The sequence below is a fragment of the Tribolium castaneum genome, chromosome 1, assembly GCF_031307605.1.
Source record: "Tribolium castaneum strain GA2 chromosome 1, icTriCast1.1, whole genome shotgun sequence".
Classification (NCBI taxonomy): Eukaryota; Metazoa; Arthropoda; class Insecta; order Coleoptera; family Tenebrionidae; genus Tribolium; species Tribolium castaneum.
In genome coordinates, this window is record NC_087394.1 from 2,127,043 (window position 1) to 2,145,454 (window position 18,412).

The 18,412-nt window shown below is 30.8% G+C and overlaps 1 protein-coding gene and 1 long non-coding RNA gene across 4 annotated transcripts; both read left to right on the forward strand.

The window, feature by feature from the left end:
• Positions 1-36: 36 nt before the first annotated feature.
• Positions 37-882, forward strand: LOC135266331 (uncharacterized). The gene is made up of 2 exons (XR_010334310.1): positions 37-374; positions 424-882. It is a non-coding gene; the product is annotated as an uncharacterized LOC135266331 (long non-coding RNA).
• A 10,054-nt stretch (positions 883-10,936) lies between these two features.
• LOC135266328 (uncharacterized) lies at positions 10,937-17,659 on the forward strand. 3 transcript variants are annotated; one of them, XR_010334306.1, is made up of 3 exons: positions 10,937-11,116; positions 11,717-16,889; positions 16,944-17,659. XR_010334306.1 is itself a non-coding variant. In XM_064356868.1 (3 exons), exons 1-3 carry the CDS (start codon positions 16,488-16,490, stop codon positions 17,598-17,600), a joined length of 1,014 nt encoding a protein of 337 aa, XP_064212938.1. In that variant the 5' UTR covers positions 15,163-16,487; the 3' UTR covers positions 17,601-17,659. The 3 variants fall into 3 exon arrangements, 2 of the variants coding, with proteins under 2 accessions (XP_064212938.1, XP_064212937.1); XM_064356868.1 differs by lacking the exon at positions 10,937-11,116 and having other exon boundaries at positions 15,163-16,752; positions 16,798-16,889; XM_064356867.1 differs by lacking the exon at positions 10,937-11,116 and having other exon boundaries at positions 15,164-16,889.
• Positions 17,660-18,412: the final 753 nt, after the last annotated feature.

The following is an 18,412-nucleotide window of genomic DNA, read 5'->3' on the forward strand; positions in this document are numbered from 1 at the left end:
GGAAACGGCTAAAATAGTTCGTGTGCTCCAACTTAGAGGTCGCGTCAGTTGCAAAGAAATCTGTAAATTTAAAGGAATCTGTCACACATTTTGCTAAAAGTAAAGAAGGTTCACTTAAAAATAATCGACGTGCGCACACTTCTCTTTTTAATTCTTTGATTTATCAACAGCCGATTATTTTGCTGTCGTTGCGGTTTTTGGCGACATTTTGTTTTAATGTGTTTTAAAGACTTCAGAAAACGATTTAACGTGATTTTTTGGATGTTTTTGTGATCAAACATCTCTACTTTTATATGGATCTTTTATTTGAATCTAGTGTATAGTGTGAATGACAGTGTTTTAATGAAGGATGAATCAACTTAAGGCAAATTAAGGTAAACGTTATTGAAAGGTGTCTATACAACAATTAATTGCGATTTCTAGATATTAATATAATCATATTACACCAAGAAGGATCACACAAACTTCTCTAATAAGGGAATTTCTTGATGTTTAGGAGATGAAGACCGTCCTTGGAGATGATAACGGTTCTTGGGATGTAATTGAAAATCCCATGAAGACGAGTTAAATATAATGTGCAGTAATTAATAGGTATATCATAATAATAAATAAATTTATTGTAGTTGCGAAGCTAGTATTTTGTGAAAGCAGGGAGTTTAGGACTTGCTATGGTTCAAGGTTTTCAAATTCGCCATGTCCCTCTATGTCTTAATCTTTTATGTTGTTTTACACAATGTTATAACGCCTATGCCTGTTAAAAAAACAAGGTTTGTCCTTTTTGTGATTGCTTAATTTAGAAACTAAGCGAAAAAACGTATTCTACAAGTATCATACAAGTTAATCAATATTAAAGCCTACTATTATTATAAATTTAAATGATTACATGGTAGTTTTAATCAGTTAACTTCCAGTTATAGTTATGTATATCAGATATGTGGCTTTTTATTTAAAATAATTTTAGCACACTTGTAATTCCCTTGTGTTTGAGTAATTTACTAATAACTATGATGCAATCGAGATTACTTTTAAAAAATTTCAAAATTTATCAAGAACTTTGACATCAAACTGTTAAAGTACGTGTTAGGGCCGCTTTTACAAACGTCCGTAAACCTTATAACCGTGAATAAATTTCGAAAAATAGTTGTTTAAGTTTAGCCTTAAGGGACTTAAAAATTGGACTATTGTTAAAGGTTACAAGCAAAATTTTGATATTTTTTTGCTTTTCTGAACAGTCTGTAGACAAGTAATCAAACCAACAAAACTGATGTATTTATACAGACTGATCCCGAAATACTGTGTCTGTTAGCAATCTGAATTTAAATTTTAAAGGATACCAATAGTGTACACTTTCAGGTAGCAATTCAATAATTTAATCTGATGCCAACATACTCAGTTTCTCTGGATCATTGTGTATATTTAGACAATGTATTTACATATATTATTACATCTGAGTATGTTTATGAAGAACAATTCGAGTTAAATTAATTTTGCCTATACATTCCAGCACGTTATTATTTTTTTAATAAATTTTTATTGAAAAGACTTTGTTTCATTTTATTAAGCGATGTTAAATGTTTTTGTGCTATTGCAACTGTTACAGATGCTTTTTTATTAAAATGTCTCGTAACAGTGCATGAGTACAGAAACATTTAACATTTATAATTCTTTAAATTTGGAAAATAAATAAAATGTCCTGTTTGAATTTCCCGCTATTATCGAATTAGTTCGTTCTCTCAGGGTTAGGTGGCGCTTTCGCGAAAAACGAGGGGTAGACAGAGAGATTCGCTTCTTCCTCTCTCTTATTCTATGGTTGACACCTTGTAGCAGCGTGTGAGCGTCGTGAGCGTGTTGTGCATCGATTAACAGGTAAGTCTTGATTGTCTTGATATTTATTAAATGTTATAAGTAAAATGTAATTCGTCTGACATTATGTTTATTTTCAACGATTGTGTCTAAAATTAAAGTAAATCAAATAACTGAATCCTGACCCACGACCACTGGTTTTTATATTGTAATTGTTTTCGCGTCCAAAACATGGCAGTAATTACATAATAACTGTTATCACTAGGAAGTTGTAACACGTGTTGTACGGTAGGCAAAATTGCTTATCTGAATTTGTGTTTTTGTAATAGCTATTTACACTCGAATGCGGTAAGTCACATTTTACAGCGCGACAACTTTGTTTGAGGCACGAGCCTGAAAGGCGAGTGCCTTATTAGTTGAAGCGCTGTAAAATGACTTAACGCATGAGATTTGTATAAAACTTTTTGGCCGACAAGCTTTATATTGATATTTATATTGAGGTTAACGTTGACTTATCCACGAACATACGAATTAAATTTCATAAATTTTATGACTGAACGAAGCTTAAATATCCTAGCAAGGCTCACATACCATGTTACAGACATTTTATCCAAATATTTTAATAATACGCCGAATGATAAACTTGTGTAAAATTTCGAATTGGTTTGGTTGAATCAATGACATTTGTGGTTCCCAAACGTATGTATAGGTGGCGCTGTTCCGGGGGATTTATATTTTCACTAATTAAATATACACCATGGTCGATTGAATTAAATAATTATAGGTAAGAAGTATTTCGTTATACGAACTTAATTATGGTAAGCACGGTTTGTATCTTAAACATGTCTAATCGTCCAGTGTTTTGTGGTTACTTTACCTAATTGTTTGCTACCAGTTTACAGCATCGTGTTTAAAGGTCAAGTTACCTTTCATGAATGGGCAACTGTCATTCACGTTTTACAGTACTGGAGGCCAAAAAGGTTTTTACATATCGCAGAGAAAATGTCTGCTTAACGCTGACTCGTACTGTAAGTTGTTTCTATATTCAGAATACCAATTATTCATTAAACTCAACTAGTTTGTTAAAGTTAACTAATTGCCTTTCGCAGTTACTTTATAATAGCATACTTTACAGGCAAATAAGCTTGACCATTAAGGCTCTAGACCCTCTGGGAGCTGGCGCATACGTTTTACGTGTAAACTGTTTTCACTGTTTTTAGCCGCAAATTTAGACTTGAAGAGTTTCTTGACATTTGCAGTGTTTCTTTATAAGTAAATGTAGGTCGAAGAGTCATTTTTGATTGAAATAAATGCCTAGATATTTTTTTATTAAATAAAATGTCTGTTAATGAAGTTGATACGAATTTTTGATAACGGTGCATTGTATTGAGAATTTAAAAAAAACATTTTATAGGAAATTTAAAAATACAGACCTGAGATATTTTAGATTTTTGTTAACTGTTCTTAATTGTTAGATATAAAGCAAAAATTAAATTGTAAGTAGGCAACTTTTAATGCATCCTTCTTCGAATGCGTAGCTAGCTGGAAGAAGGTTTAGGACGCACCGCTGGAGGTAACCACCATTGGGGTGACCCACAAGATAATAATTTTATTGCATTTGTTCAAGACAGAGAAATGTATCGGCACAAATAGGAATTTTAGCGATTTCTCTAATAGTGGTATAAAATTAAAGCACATGATTTCGGAATTAATTTTTTTAACAAAATAATTAGGTACCTATAGATTTGCATTACGTTTTTTTTGTAGACACTGCTATCAACGTATCTTATGAGATTTTGAAATACGAGTAATCACGCTCGCTATTTTTTTGAATACTTTTAACAATAAAATTATTCCTGTTTTAAAAAAAGTATAAAAAAAGATGATTAAAACTTTGGTTGTACTTAGTTTCGTTCTGCACAGGTTTTGCGATAGAACTACTGAGCTCCCTCACCACGACAAGGTGTCAACCCACTGAGGAAGTTTTTTTTTACTTTTATTGTTCAAATTAAAAATTATAATTATTATTAAAATGCTTATCATCATATTATGTATTTATGTAAAAATCTCTAAAACTAAACTTGAAATATTATTTACAAAACCTTTTTTATTATGCTGCCTAATGGTAAATTGCGACTATGTCTTGAATCAATTATTTCTGGTAACATGGCATTCATATAAAAATTTTCAAGACAATCTATCATTCTTCCGTTCCAATATTTACTATCGTCTTTCTCAATAATACAATATTTTAAATCTGTACAGGTGTATACTATAAAATAACAAGTTTGGCGATTAGTAATGTGGAGCTGACCTTGTACTTGATACATGTAATTATCTTTTTCTTTTAAAACTATTTTACTATCATCTTGAGAATCTATTTCTAAGTATTTAATCAATTTTTGTTCTATGGCAGTTTTAATATTTGTGTTTCTTGCGCTAAGTGGACATTTAATTTCAACAATAGCATTTGAACCCACTAACCCATCTGGTGTTACACCTAAAAAAATTTTTTCTTTATCAACAAAAAAGCCGCATGAATCTACCTTTATACCTGTGGTCTGTTCAAACTTCTCCTTTGCTTTCTCATCATTATCAATTTCCCACTGTAGTGGTTCGGGTAATTTTTTAAATTTAGATAATCCCACACGATACAAGATATCTTTTACAGCATTCGCTGTATTGGTCGTACATTTCATATTAATATGCTCATTATTACGTTGACCAATTGTTAACAAAGGAATTTTTAAAATATCGCAAGCAGCCAAATCATTCAAGAACTCATTTTTTATTTTGTCATATGTTTCTGTTGGCATGTCTATTATGTCATTAGTCGCACCATAATCCGAATCTGCACTTTGAATACGAATTTTTCTTTTATTTAATTTTGTAGCTTGAAGTTCTTTGGTTTTTAATAAGCGATTTGAAAATTTTGTGGTGTAAATGCCACTATTCCCTGATATTTTCTCCATAATTTTAAACACAAATTTGTTTTTGTTATTTACATTTACGACTGCCGCAAAGCATCTGCCATGATAAGAACCGCGTTCTGAAAAATTTATTCTTTTACCCCCAACAAGTTTGTTAACTACTGAATTAAATGACTCAACAGAATTATTATCGACATCATACAATAGACTTGAAGATAAATTTGCAACTCGTTTTAATGCCTGCATGAACAAATCAAACAAGTAACTATTTTTAAAGTCAGAATATGCAACTGCATTTGTTATTTGACCAACTGTTTTACAAAAATACGTAGCGCACTTTGAATGATTACCAAAAATATGTGCAGGTCCATTTAAAATATCATTTTTCAGGTTTTCTGCTTTTTGATCGAAAGTACAGTTTTCGTTTTTTCTGTATTTTATCGCTGAAACAATTGCGGTTCTAAATTTCAAATAATTGTTGCGCAAAAAAGTTTTTATATTTATGTCAGAACGAGGAGTTTTAGCGATTTCTCTAATTTTAGTACAAAAATTTCGTAGTATATGATTTCGGCATTCAATTTTTTTAATAAAATAATTAGGCCCGTATGGTCTTGCATTACGAATTTTTTTGTAGACGCTACTATCACCATCTCCTATGAGGTTTTTAAATCTTACGTTATGCATGTCTACTGATTTTTTAAATCCATCCAAAATAATTGCTGCTTCCATTGAAGTTGAAGTGTTTTTCCAATTTTTAAAACATTTATGAGGGGGCGTCGTTTGGTTTTTTTTCTTATAATACATACATTTTTTACAATTTTTATTTTTAACTCCCACGTATAAAATTTTTTTAGTCCTTGCACCGACACCGAGAGTAAAGAAGTTGTAGAACTATATGTTTTGATTATATATAAGTACCAACCACCACCCTAAACCCTCCACTAAATACAAGTCTTATGACTCATGAGCTTATGAAAAACTTTCTAAACTTTCTAATAAACATTTTTGTTTACATGTGATTTCAATTTCAGGTACCCGATCTTTAGCAATGTTTACTTATATTTTAAAGAAATACACAAAATTTATATAATGTAAGAGTAACGCAGCTATATCTTCGCAAGCTAGTTATAGAAAAATTGTATAAATTTAATAAAAAAACGAGAAATAATTCCTAAATTCTAAAATAATACATAATTATAAAAGTATCATTTATTTTACTATGCGTAACGTAAACAAATTATATCCCTAAGACTGGATCTTACAATCTCTCGATACGTTATTTGTACTATAATTATTACTGAGTATAGTTACAATAAATTTTTACAACAATGTATTTTTCAGAATTTATTACCTGGATAAAATTATCAGACGAAAAAGCGGGTTTAAAGAAGTTTTCATCATTTTAATGAGATATTCCTAGTAACTTTTTTAAAGTTAAACTGTTTTCACCAATTAATTTTATTTTATATTTTTTCAATGCAAGTGATCCAATTAGAAATGCACATGACAGATAATATAGCGAGCAGAATTCGGTTAATTAAAACATAAAACCTAATAAATAAATGGTGTAATGGTGTATTATTTTTTACAAAACTATGCTAGTATTTTATTATTCTTTAGTATCAAATTTTTTTAACAAAATAAAAAACGTATTTTTCGCTGTATGTTGCTTGAATCTCTGAAATAAGAGAAACTATCGTGGGCGATAGTGGAATTCAGTTTGTTTACATTATTTGCATTTTATGAGAAGGGACAAGACACCCCGAGGCGAAGGTCGGATGCCTATCTGATGGTCGGATGCCTATCTGATGATTGACAGCTGTCACTGAAAACAGGTCTAAAAAAGTATGCAACTTGTAGTACACCAATTCTCAACAATCGCTTCGGTACCTTGAAGCCTTAATAACCTTACCTACTCATTCTATCAACAACACAATTTCTCTCAAAGTTAGTTGCATTCCAAAAAAAAATATATATATATATATATATATATATATATATATATATATATATTGAAGTAATCTAAAAGTTGTATTTTTTTAAGCACAATTTGTTGTGCTTAGGTTATCAAAGATGAGTTATCTGTTTACATTATCATCATCGATTAAATTATAATGAAAACATGTCTTTACCACAATTGTTGTTATATTGTTTATTACCGAATCTTTGCTATAAAACTATTATACTATTTATTATATGCTCTTTGGTTAACTTGATAATATTTTTAATCATCTCTCTTAATTTCAATTATCGTTTCAATTTGCTTTATCTGACTATCTTTTCGAGTGATTCTCCTATATTCAAATAAAACTTTGCATTAATTTCATAATTATGTATTGCCTTAAAAGATTATATTCGTTAACGTTAGTTTCCTATTTATCTAGCAATTCTTCTAATTTAAAATGATATTTCCTAACTTTTTTTGCCTTATTGTTATTCAACATCATTATTAATTCTTTAAAATTTTTAATCATTTTGTATATATTTATACAAATTTGCTTTAGCATTTTTATAATCTATTTCTTCGTATGAGATTTCCTAGTCCTTTAAAAAGTTCTTAAAATCGCGTTATTTCTTCAATAAATCCCATGAATTGAAGCAAATTATTTGTGATTAATATTTTTCTTTTTCTGCAAAAACAACATATTTCCAAAAAAATACGACTATCAATTTTCTCTTAAAATCAACACCTACCTACGTCTTTACTTATAGCATTTGTTGATTTTTCATAACCCAATATTTCTGCTAAATCTTTACCTTTAAACAAAGGTTGATTATCATTGTCTAATATGAAAAATACGTCTTGATCATAAACTTTCAAGTAACAGTATTATCTATGTCAATAATTTAATTTTTAATTTTTCGCTTCTTCTTTCTTGGAAGATAAAATTCTTTCCATACGTTATTTGTCTTCATCATATAATTACATCTAATAGTTTTATTTATTTTATTTTTTATAATACGTAGGTCCCATATTGCCTCGCATATTGTACTAGATCCCTTTTATTACAAGTATTTATTTTTTTGACAATTAATTAAATAAACATTAAATTGATCACCTCCTCCCTATACCACACATATTTTTTTGAATCTCGAGGCTTATCACAAGTTTACCTCAAAAGGGACAGTGTGTTTTATCATGCACTGTTTATAGATAATTTCTTATGAAAAAAATGTAATAAATTAAATGAATTGCTCACATAACGATGACCAAGAAGCACGACAAATGTTTCAGAAAAGGTTAAACGATATGAGAAGTATATATAATATAAGATTTTCTTAAAATACACTTTCGTAATCTTGAAGTCTTTGATGAATAAATTTTCTAATAAATGACAAGTCTTTGCTTCATTTGTTTGGAATTAAAATGTCCAGATGATTTTTATAACTATAGAAATAAATATGAAAAAACATGTAAACAATGTAAAAAAGCAGTTAATTCTACTCGTTTATTATGTGATTGTGGTAGATATTACACTAGAACTAATTTTAAAAGGCATATAAAAACAGATTTGCATAAAAATGGATTTATTTATTTACTAAAAATTGTTTGTTAGATTTTTTTCTATAATAAATGGAACGAAGGAACTTAAGTAATCTTCGTTTATCTGAACTGTTTAATATTGCAAAATCATTAGACATCAAATATATTAGAAAATATAATAAAGCAGACTTAATAAAAGCTATTATTAAAGCTGAAGAGCAATTACATAAGGAAATAAAAAACGGAAAAAAATCAGTTATGCCTCCTTTGCGGAATTCGGACAGAGTCCTCATGAGCGAAGCGAATTCAGAAATATTTTCATTTGATGATGATTTATTTGCTGAACCAAGGAAAAAGAGAGTTAGTAAAGTCAAATGTGACATATGTGGAAAATATATCAAAAGCACCCGAATGCAGAAGATTTCTGGAAATTAATGGTTAATGCCCCATATGGTAAGTCTATGCAATCTGTTAGAAACCAACAAAATATTAAATTATATTGTGATGAAGAAAAATTACAAAAAGCGATAAACAAACCTAATTTTAAACACAGAACTATATTTAGCAAACACCTGGCAGCAGTTCACAATTTTAAAACAAAAGTATTGTTTAATAAACCAATTTATATTGGACAAGCTGTATTAGATTTATCGAAATTGTTAATGTATAACTTCCATTACAATGTAATTAAAAAAGAATTTAATGAAAACGTAAAACTTCTTTATGGAGACACTGATAGCTTATATATGAGATTAAAAATGCCGATTTCTATGAATTTATGAAAAACAATCCCAACTATTTTGATACAGCTGATTATCCAAAGGATCATCCATTATATTCGGATAAAAATAAGAAAGTAATAGGGAAGTTCAAAGATGAATTGAATGGTATTAAGATATTAGAATGCATAGGTTTAAGGTCAAAAATGTACAGTTACAGAACTGAAACGTCTGTTTCGAAAAAATTAAAAGGTATCAAAAAAGCAGTATTGAAGAAAGAAATAAGTTTTGAAGATTACAAAAATTGCTTGTTTAATCAAAAAGAATACTTTCATAGGCAGAAAGTGATCAGGAGTCATAAACATGATATATTTACTGAAGAAGTAAAGAAAAAGTCTCTAAGTTGGAAAGATGATAAAAGATACCTTTTACCTAATTCTACAGATACATTAGCTTATGGACACGTATTAGTATCATCATAATATAACATAACATAATCGCTATTTTTTATTAGTGTTGAAGTAATAAATTAAGAAAACAATAATTACAATTACGATAATAAGCATAAGAACAAAAATAATAATTTTTAATTTATTAACTTGTTGAATGAGACTTGAAAACTTTTTTCGGAATTTTGGATATTCTTCATTGAATATATTTAAATTCTTGAATACAGTACTTTCCATTTAATTTACAATTTTTGAATCTTTTCATTTATTGCTCTCATATTTTTAGTATGTCTTTCAAATATTTTCAAAGTCCTTTTCTTTACATCATCGATGTTTGATGGTATTACTACTGTTTTGCTTCTTAATTCTGCTAGTTTCTTAGGATCGTAATTATTGTAGTTATCTAATTTATATTCCAATTCATCTATTTTATTATTAGCGGACTCTAGCTCACAATCAGTCATAATTAATTGTTCAAGGAATAAATTAACTGCTTTTCTTGCAATATATTTATCTACAACTTCTTGTTTGAAACCAACTATTTTTGCTCCATCTTCTAATCTGTCTATTTCTAAAAAGTTTACAAAGATTTACTAATTAATTCGTCTGCTTCTTCATCTAAACTTGTATTTTTACGACTACCTGCTTTATGTTCTACATTATCGAATATTTTTTTATTTTTTATTTTACTTTTTCTCTCTTTTGTTCCCAATTGTTCCGATTTGTTCTCTTTTGTTCCGGATTGCTCTGATTTGTTCCCGTTTGTTCTCGTTTTACATGCAATCTTAATTCCAACTGAATTTAGTCCCATATTAAGGGAATTTCTGGAAATACTTTTAGATTTGCAAAAATCTGTCTTTGTTAGTTTTTTATTTACGGTCGAATTGAGATATTCTATAGCAAAATTACGATTTCTCATTTGAGTTACTTCTTTGATATTTTTTGGTATATTTAGTTTTTTATCTTGAGTAAAAGATTTGTAACTATTTTTAAATTGCTGGAGGTCAGATTGTTGTCTTATTTTTAATGGTGTATAATATTCTGCTACAATTTTACTTTCTTTAGTATTTGCCATTTTTTAATTTATTTTAGAAAATTTATCTGATTATTAATTAGGTACATGACAACAAAAAAATGCTTGTTTTTTACACCTGCTAGAGTATAAGCCACCAAACTCACACCATTTGTGGAGGTCAATTTTTTCGAGACTAATTTTATACTCACAAAGAAAGTATAAGACATCTATTCAGAGTTTGGGTAAAGATTAACTTATAAAGGTTAACTTACAAGGGTATACCTGTTTATTTTTTTCTGTTCCGTATAAAAGATTTAAAACTGTTTTTGAATTGTTGGTGTGCTTGTTAACAGTGTGTAGTTAATACTATGGGTCAATCTTGCTTGCTTTATTTTTTACAATTTAGTAATGAAAAACAGGTATTTTGATATGTCACTAGTGTTAAAAAATAACATTATTTTATAATTATTGTTTAAAAGTACAGTGGAAAAAAATGATTTTCATCTAGTTGCTTGTGAGATTTTTTCTCATGGAAATGTTTCCTGTGCCGCTTCATTGGGATTTCTGTCAATAAATGTCATCAATCAATAAAATTGACAATTACAAATTATTACAATTTTCGGAACTGTAGTAACACACACTTTCCATGTACAGTTTGTAAGAAAATACCTACTGTCCTACATTTTAGAGGCGTACATCCGACCTGGACACATAAGGTAAATCGAGAATGGCAATATTCAATTCTTTTTGGTTAGAGTACTGCCGTCCTTATTTGCGTATAGCGGGACTACGTATTTTTACATCAGTAATCCAAACGAGACTTGATGAAAATCATTTTTTTTCCACTCTGTAGAATATCATTAATATATTCAAGGAATCAAATTTATTATATCCTCTTGGAGAAACATCCGTTTTTATAAGCAGACTCGTATAATTTCTTTGATTTTAAGAATCTTCAGAATCACTCATATCAAAATGGTTGCTTTTCGTGACTGATTCGTAAAAAATACTAGTATGCAATACGTTGCAAAATGCCTTTGTTTTTTGCAGCTTATTGCATAAAGAGCTTAGAGCTATTACAAATTCTATTTTGAATTTTGTCATTAATCCATTGACTTACAATGTCCGTAAAAGGTGCATATTGTACATACTCAAACTTACGTAATTATTGCATAAATTATAAGTTAAAGGGTTAATTCAAAATTCAACGTTTGTTAAACTCACTCAAGGTTTGTCTATCATGCTTCCCATTTCTTTGTAGTATTTTTCGATTTATTGTGCAAACATTAATTCGTGGTTTTCATTCATTGTTACAGGCAGTTTGTTTATTATGGAGGATAATCCGGCGAAACGTTTAAAATCTACCCTTTCACCGGATTTTGAAGATGTCTTGGAATCCGATACTTTTGTTGATAAAAGTGCGTTGATGTCAGCAGTTTTTGAAACGGACAAAAAACCTATGGTATTGTGTACCGCACCGCGCCGATTTGGCAAAACTGTAAACTTAACCATGATGCAACGATTCTTGGAGTTGGAAGTTGATGAAAATGGAAAGGAGAAAGCAACGGTTTTGGAAGACAAAGACAATTACAAACTGTTCAGTTCAGCAAGGTTCAACTTAAAAGTCATGGAGAATAAGAAGTTTGTAAAAACTCATTTCGGACAATATCCGATAATCGAAATAAATTTTCTCTGTTCTGCTAACGTGACAAGCAAATCTGATGCAGTGAATGTGTGTAGAAGAGCTATATCGCGGGCTTTTAAGCAACACAGATACCTTTACGAATCCAAATTGTCACCGTTGAAAGACGATGAAAAAGAGGATTGCGAACAATGGTGTGGCAAATTTACCTACAAAGGAATTCCAGATGACGAAGTAATCGAGGGGTTGGGATGCTTGGCAGATTATCTGAATAAGTTTCATAAAAGAAAGGTTTTTCTACTCGTTGACGAGTACGACTCGATCATTTCAAAAGCGTTGTATGATGTGCAGAACGCTGATCCAGAGACTGAGCTTAAAGAGCTAGAGAAAGCTGCCTCATTCCCAATTGAAGTAATTGGATATGCTCTAAAAACATTTCCTGAGATCTTTAAAGGAGCGTTTATTACCGGAATTTTGGATGTGGGTGGTGTAGCGATTTCCACCCTATTGGGTAATGTATTGCGATGGCAATTCGGAACCAACAATCCGTGCCAAGATTTCTATGGATTCACTGAAGATGAAGTTTGTACTCTATTTGATCGGTTTGCAGTAAAGAAGGAATTGAGAGAAAAAGCGAAGGCTAAATATAATGGGTATTTAAATGGCTCGAAACAATGCCTATATAATCCTCAAACGATTGTGCAGTTTTTGAAAAATTTATCTCTGGGAGAAGGTGCTTTAAAAAATTATTGGCAAGAATCTGGTTACATTCACAATATGTCTAAACTATTTGAAGAGGGCAACGTGAGAACGTTGTTGTATGAACTTCTACAAGGTGTTAAAGAAGATTTTCAATTCACGTTAGCACCGTTAGACTTAAGCGATCTGAAATCTTTGCATAACATATTAGTTAATCAAAATTTGACTTGTTGCGAAGAAATAGTTGTTCGATTTCTTGTATCTCTAGGATACTTAACATATTCATTTGATGATCACAAACTCCAAATACCTAACGCTGAGCTAATTGATGAATTTACGAAGCTGCTACGAGCTTATTTTTTTGAAAGATTTGGTATTAACAGTGAATTGGCTAACGCTTGTTCAGCATCATTTTCTAAGCTAACCATTCTCTGTGATGAAGGTGATTCATTAGCAAAGTTCAAAGAAGAATTAGCAAATTTTCAAAATAGTATAACCTGTCTACTTCAACGTTCAACACTTATCGATCCATTGAATGAGGCAGCTTTACAGAGTATAATTACATTGACATGTAGTAAAGCAGGATTTCTCTTCGGAAACGAAATAACAATTCCAATTCATAACACCAAAGTTGATATAGTACTGTTTAATGATAAATCTGGGATAATAATGGAATTAAAATGTGGTGCAAATACTGTACAAGACGCATTTAAACAAATCTTTCAAAATTGGTACTACAATGTTTTCACAAATAAGAAGTATTTTGATGAACGTAAGAAATCTCCTTCTCTTTCTTTTGTTATGGCAATGCATGTGGATTCTGACAAGAAAGGATCTGTGATGTGCCTGCAACGCAAGGATGTTATTCACGTTCTGGATGATCTGCAACTTGACGCTAGAGAGTCATCGCTAGAAGGTCGCATTGAGATAGCTGTTAATTCTATGGGTGAACGTTTCATTAACAGTTGTTACGCAAGAGCAATTCTTGTCTCTTAACATACCAGAGAAACCAAAAGCTGCGGTTCAGTTTTTGTTTGAATTTAAAGTAGCTATTTTTAAGTTCAACGCGGCATGTTAATTTCAGTTTCGATCAACTAAATCTGTTTCATTTCATATTTCACATTTATATATATATAGTTATAATAAAACATGAATTACAAAGTTTATATTGTTTTAGTAGAAATGCAAAGACTCCTTTTTGATATTGGACTTTAATAATTGGAAGCCGGTCTGATGGGTTTTAACGGTTCAGTTACCCAAACCAGCTTGATCAGGAAATGAAATCCACAATATTTCGGGGTGTTCAGGATTGATGGTCGTGCCGATGATTCTCCTCGATAGACACATACCTATAAACGGTATAAGCTGTCGTGAAAGAGGAGATGCTGTAAGAATAGATCGGATTGTAGTCAGGGAATGTTTTTCGTACGACTGTCCGATTGTTTCTAGAGTGACAGTGTCGGGGTAGTCTTTAGCCAGTTGGGCCAAATAAGCATTAATCTTTAAAACAATAACTAAAAACGGGAGTTATTTTTTCCAAGTGTTACCTCAACGTGGCGTAAATATTGGTCAAAAGTAATTTTTCCCAAACCTAAAGCTTGTCTCGATTTGTGGTAGTGTTTTTCAGCCTGAATGGCGGTTCCAACATTTTCGATTTCAATGCTAAACTCAAGATTGTTGAGCCCTCGTATTTGGCACTAGACAAGCCCACGAGGGCTAGTACTATCAGTACTGGCACTTTCATTGCGATATCTACTGAGGTATCGAGAGCAGAATCTCTTTTATAAACGTGGTGGATAAACAACAGTCTAATCTGCTGATTCAATTTGTCCTAATTCTCTTTTAATCCAGTGTTTTAACGGATTACGTCTTCAAATATTTGTTTAGTGGTTAAAAATCCAGCTTCAATAGTTTAATCCCGTGATATTTCATCCTTGAGTGATACAAGACTTTTGTCTATTATTATTAGTTGTTACAAAAGAGCTAACAAAAGTAAAAACGAATAAAAAATTAATCCTCGATAAAAATTAGTTTCATCAATAATTTTTTTAGAAATGTGTAAAAAGTGCCATAAATTGCGACTTCATAATTAATTACCCGATTTTAACAAATTACTGAATAAAAAATTTCTCAATTATTTTATATCGTACATATTTTTGAATTAATGGTCCGACTAATGCCATTCAAATACTTTCGTGTTAATTATTATTTATTACTTCTTGTTAGTGTGATTATTTAATATAATGTTTGGGGCCCGTTTATAAAATGGTTTGTTAAAATTTAATTCGGTGTTAAAAGTTAACAACGCAAATCAAATCAAATTTGCTAATTTGTTAGTTGTTGCAAATTAACTTAATGGCCTTTAGATATATATATATATATATATATATATATATATATATATATATATATATATTTATATATATACAAAAATAAAAGTGTCTCAGATCAATGCAAAGCGCAAACAACATTCTTTTTATCAAAACTAAATTACTTACATAATGAAATTTGTAAATGGTTTCTAATAATCTTAAGCAAAAAATTTTTTCTTAATTTCTGGGTTTCTGGGTCCATTAGTTATAACTATAACTTACTATAACTATAAAGTCTACCTTTGTGCCCTATTTCAATAAAAAAAAATGCAAATCCGCTGTTGCTATTTTCATTAAAAAGGTAGATCTTTAAATTTAAACAGTCAGTATACAGCGTGCTCAAAAACTGGCGCACCAACTCATTGGTGTGTGGTAGAGAACTGGTTACATATAAAGGTAAAAATAGTAAAAAAATTCTTTGAATTAAAGTTATTGATAAATAACTAATTTTAGATAAATGATATGTGGCAACGTTGTCTAACAGTCATGATCGCAATAGAATTTGATCAACAATAAAAATAAATTATTTTTGAAACGGTTTCCTAGGAAATAATTCCCAGTGTTTGCACATCTACACATTGTGATTTTTTGGATGAATTTTAATTTTTTTAAATTAAAAAAACTGCTAAAATCTGATAGTAAATTTAAAAATAATTATTCATCGTTTTGTTACGGAACGATTACCTGGTAATGAAACATAGAAATATAAAAAAATAATGATAACTAAAGAAGTTAACACAATAAGTTTGTAGCTCAAGATTTTTTAAAATATGACTTTAGGAATTTTTTTAACATTTTTCCCGTGATCTACACGTGCTTCTCAACAACGTACCACTGCGTTGGTGCGCCAGTTTTTGAGCAGCCTGTAGATAAATCTAGATAATTCTTTTGTTCTACACACATTCACTGAAACTTGGTTAGATAATAACTTGATAATATCGGGTGATTCAAAAATATGTGGCATAATTTTAACCACGAATACCCCTCTACAATTAAGAATAGATAGGATAGTATTTACTGACCCACCACAAAAAATTGGAAAATTACAATTTTTCAAAAATTGGTATGGAAATAGTAATTTTTGTATTAAGTGCGCGAAATGAGTGTTTTTTTAATGGCGCCTGAGAATGTTATTTTAGTCGAGACCGCCAGGTCGAGACCTAAAAGACATTCGAAGGCGCCATTAAAACATGAATTTCGCCACGAAATACAAACAACGTTTTTTCTACAGCCTCCAGATGAAGAAAAAAGTAACAGAAATTAGTTGGAACAAAATGGTCTGATAAATCGAGTTGCTTGCATGGTTACGATGATAAATAAAAGTGATAGTTGCGAAAAATTTGTCACAATAGGTATTTTTGTTGAAGAAGTGTGATGGATTTTAGCAGCGAAAACGAAATAGATGCAATTGCAAGCGCGGCAGTGTCGAATCTTTTGCCTGCTAAATCAAGACCGCAGTACGAAAAAACGTATCTTCAGTTTCGGCAGTGGTGTTCTATGAAAAAGATTGATCAAGTAACGGAAAATGTTTTGTTGGCGTATTTGGAAGAAAAGTCTACCACCTTAAAGCCACCAACACTCTGGGCCCTTTATGCGATGTTGAAAGCCACCTTAAACGTTAAAGAGAATATCGATACACGTAAGTTTCCGAAGTTAGTGCCCTACCTGAAAAGCAAAAGCGTAGGTTACAGAAGCAAGAAGTCGCAAATTTTAGACAAAGAAGACATTAGCAAGTTTATTAATGAAGCAGATGACAAGATATATTTACTGATGAAGGTAAACTTATCATATTAGTGTAATACAAATCAAAACAACTCGTTTTATTTATAGACTGTGCTAATTTTGGGTATATCGGGAGCCCTTCGACGTGAAGAATTAGTTAAAATGAAGCTAACTGACATAGAAGATAAACAGTCTGTCTTAATTGTGAAGGTGCCTGATACAAAAACCCACTGCGAACGAATATTTACTGTTTCAAATTTAGAAAATATAGAAATTGTCAGAAAATATAGAGCTTTGCGGCCTCCACGGGCGACTAGTGACCGTTTATTTTTAAAGTATACCAACGGAAAATGTGTGAATCAAAATGTTGGAATTAACAAAATCGGAGAGATACCAAGTTTGATTGCAAAGTGGCTTAACAAAGACGAACCTAAAAAATATACTGGTCACTGCTTCAGAAGAAGCTCTGCCACTCTTTTGGCGAATGCTGGAGGTGATCTAATTTCAATTAAACGTCATGGGGGCTGGAGAAGCAGCACAGTGGCAGAAAGTTACATCGAGGACTCTTTGAATAATAAAATTGAAATTGCCAATAAAATTCAACCTTCTTCCTCCACAGAAGAAAACAAAATCACTCAACCTTCTACATCGGCTTCTTTTAATGGCGAAAATAACTTTCATTTACAAGCGTCTTCACTCAGGCCTCTGGGGATAAACGGGGGCACGTTTTCGTCATGCACATTTAATTTTCATATGTCAAAGTAAATATCTATTATTATTGTTTTGTAATATTGTTCTGTATAATTATAAAACCTTTAAAACTACCTCTCATTATCGATCCGTCTCTTCATTTCGGTTGCTGTTGATGTCTTTTCGTGTTACTAAAATTGTAACAGAAATAAGTTGGAACAAAATGATCTGAAAAATCGAGTTGCCTGCACAGTTAAAAAATATTATTTTTTCACTGTGAAACCGTGAAAAAATAATATTTTTTCACAGTGAAAAAACGTCAAACTTCGCGCATAGGTAACCATGCATAAATGTCACGATTTTTTGACGGCTGTAGAAAAAATGGTTTTTTGAAAATATTTTTGTTACCGTTCATGCGATTATTATGAAATTTTGCATGTCAAGAGACACAAAGACGCTCTTTGATATGGTGTAAACGGAAATCTTGTAAATGCTATACATTTCCGGTGACAAGGGGGCCCTTCCAGTTTTTAGGTGATAACTCAATTTTTCGGCCTATAAACACGTATTTTTGATGTCAAAAATCAAAAGGCCAATTATTTTTTAATAAAAAAGGTACTCTTGCTTCATGTCGTCAAACTGTACCGTTCTCGAGTTATTTGGGAATAAACTAAACTCTAAAAAAAAACATCTTTTTTATTGTTGAATTGGTGGTCAAAAGGGAATTGTGTGACAAAACCGATTTCGGGGTGAAATGGGGCGAAAACTGCAATAGTGCATTTGCGGAGCTGGAAAAGATAAATTTTTTTAACATTGTTCCGACAACTAAAAGGCCATAATTTTATTTTTGAAAAACGTCTTTTTTATTGTTGAATTGGTGGTCAAAA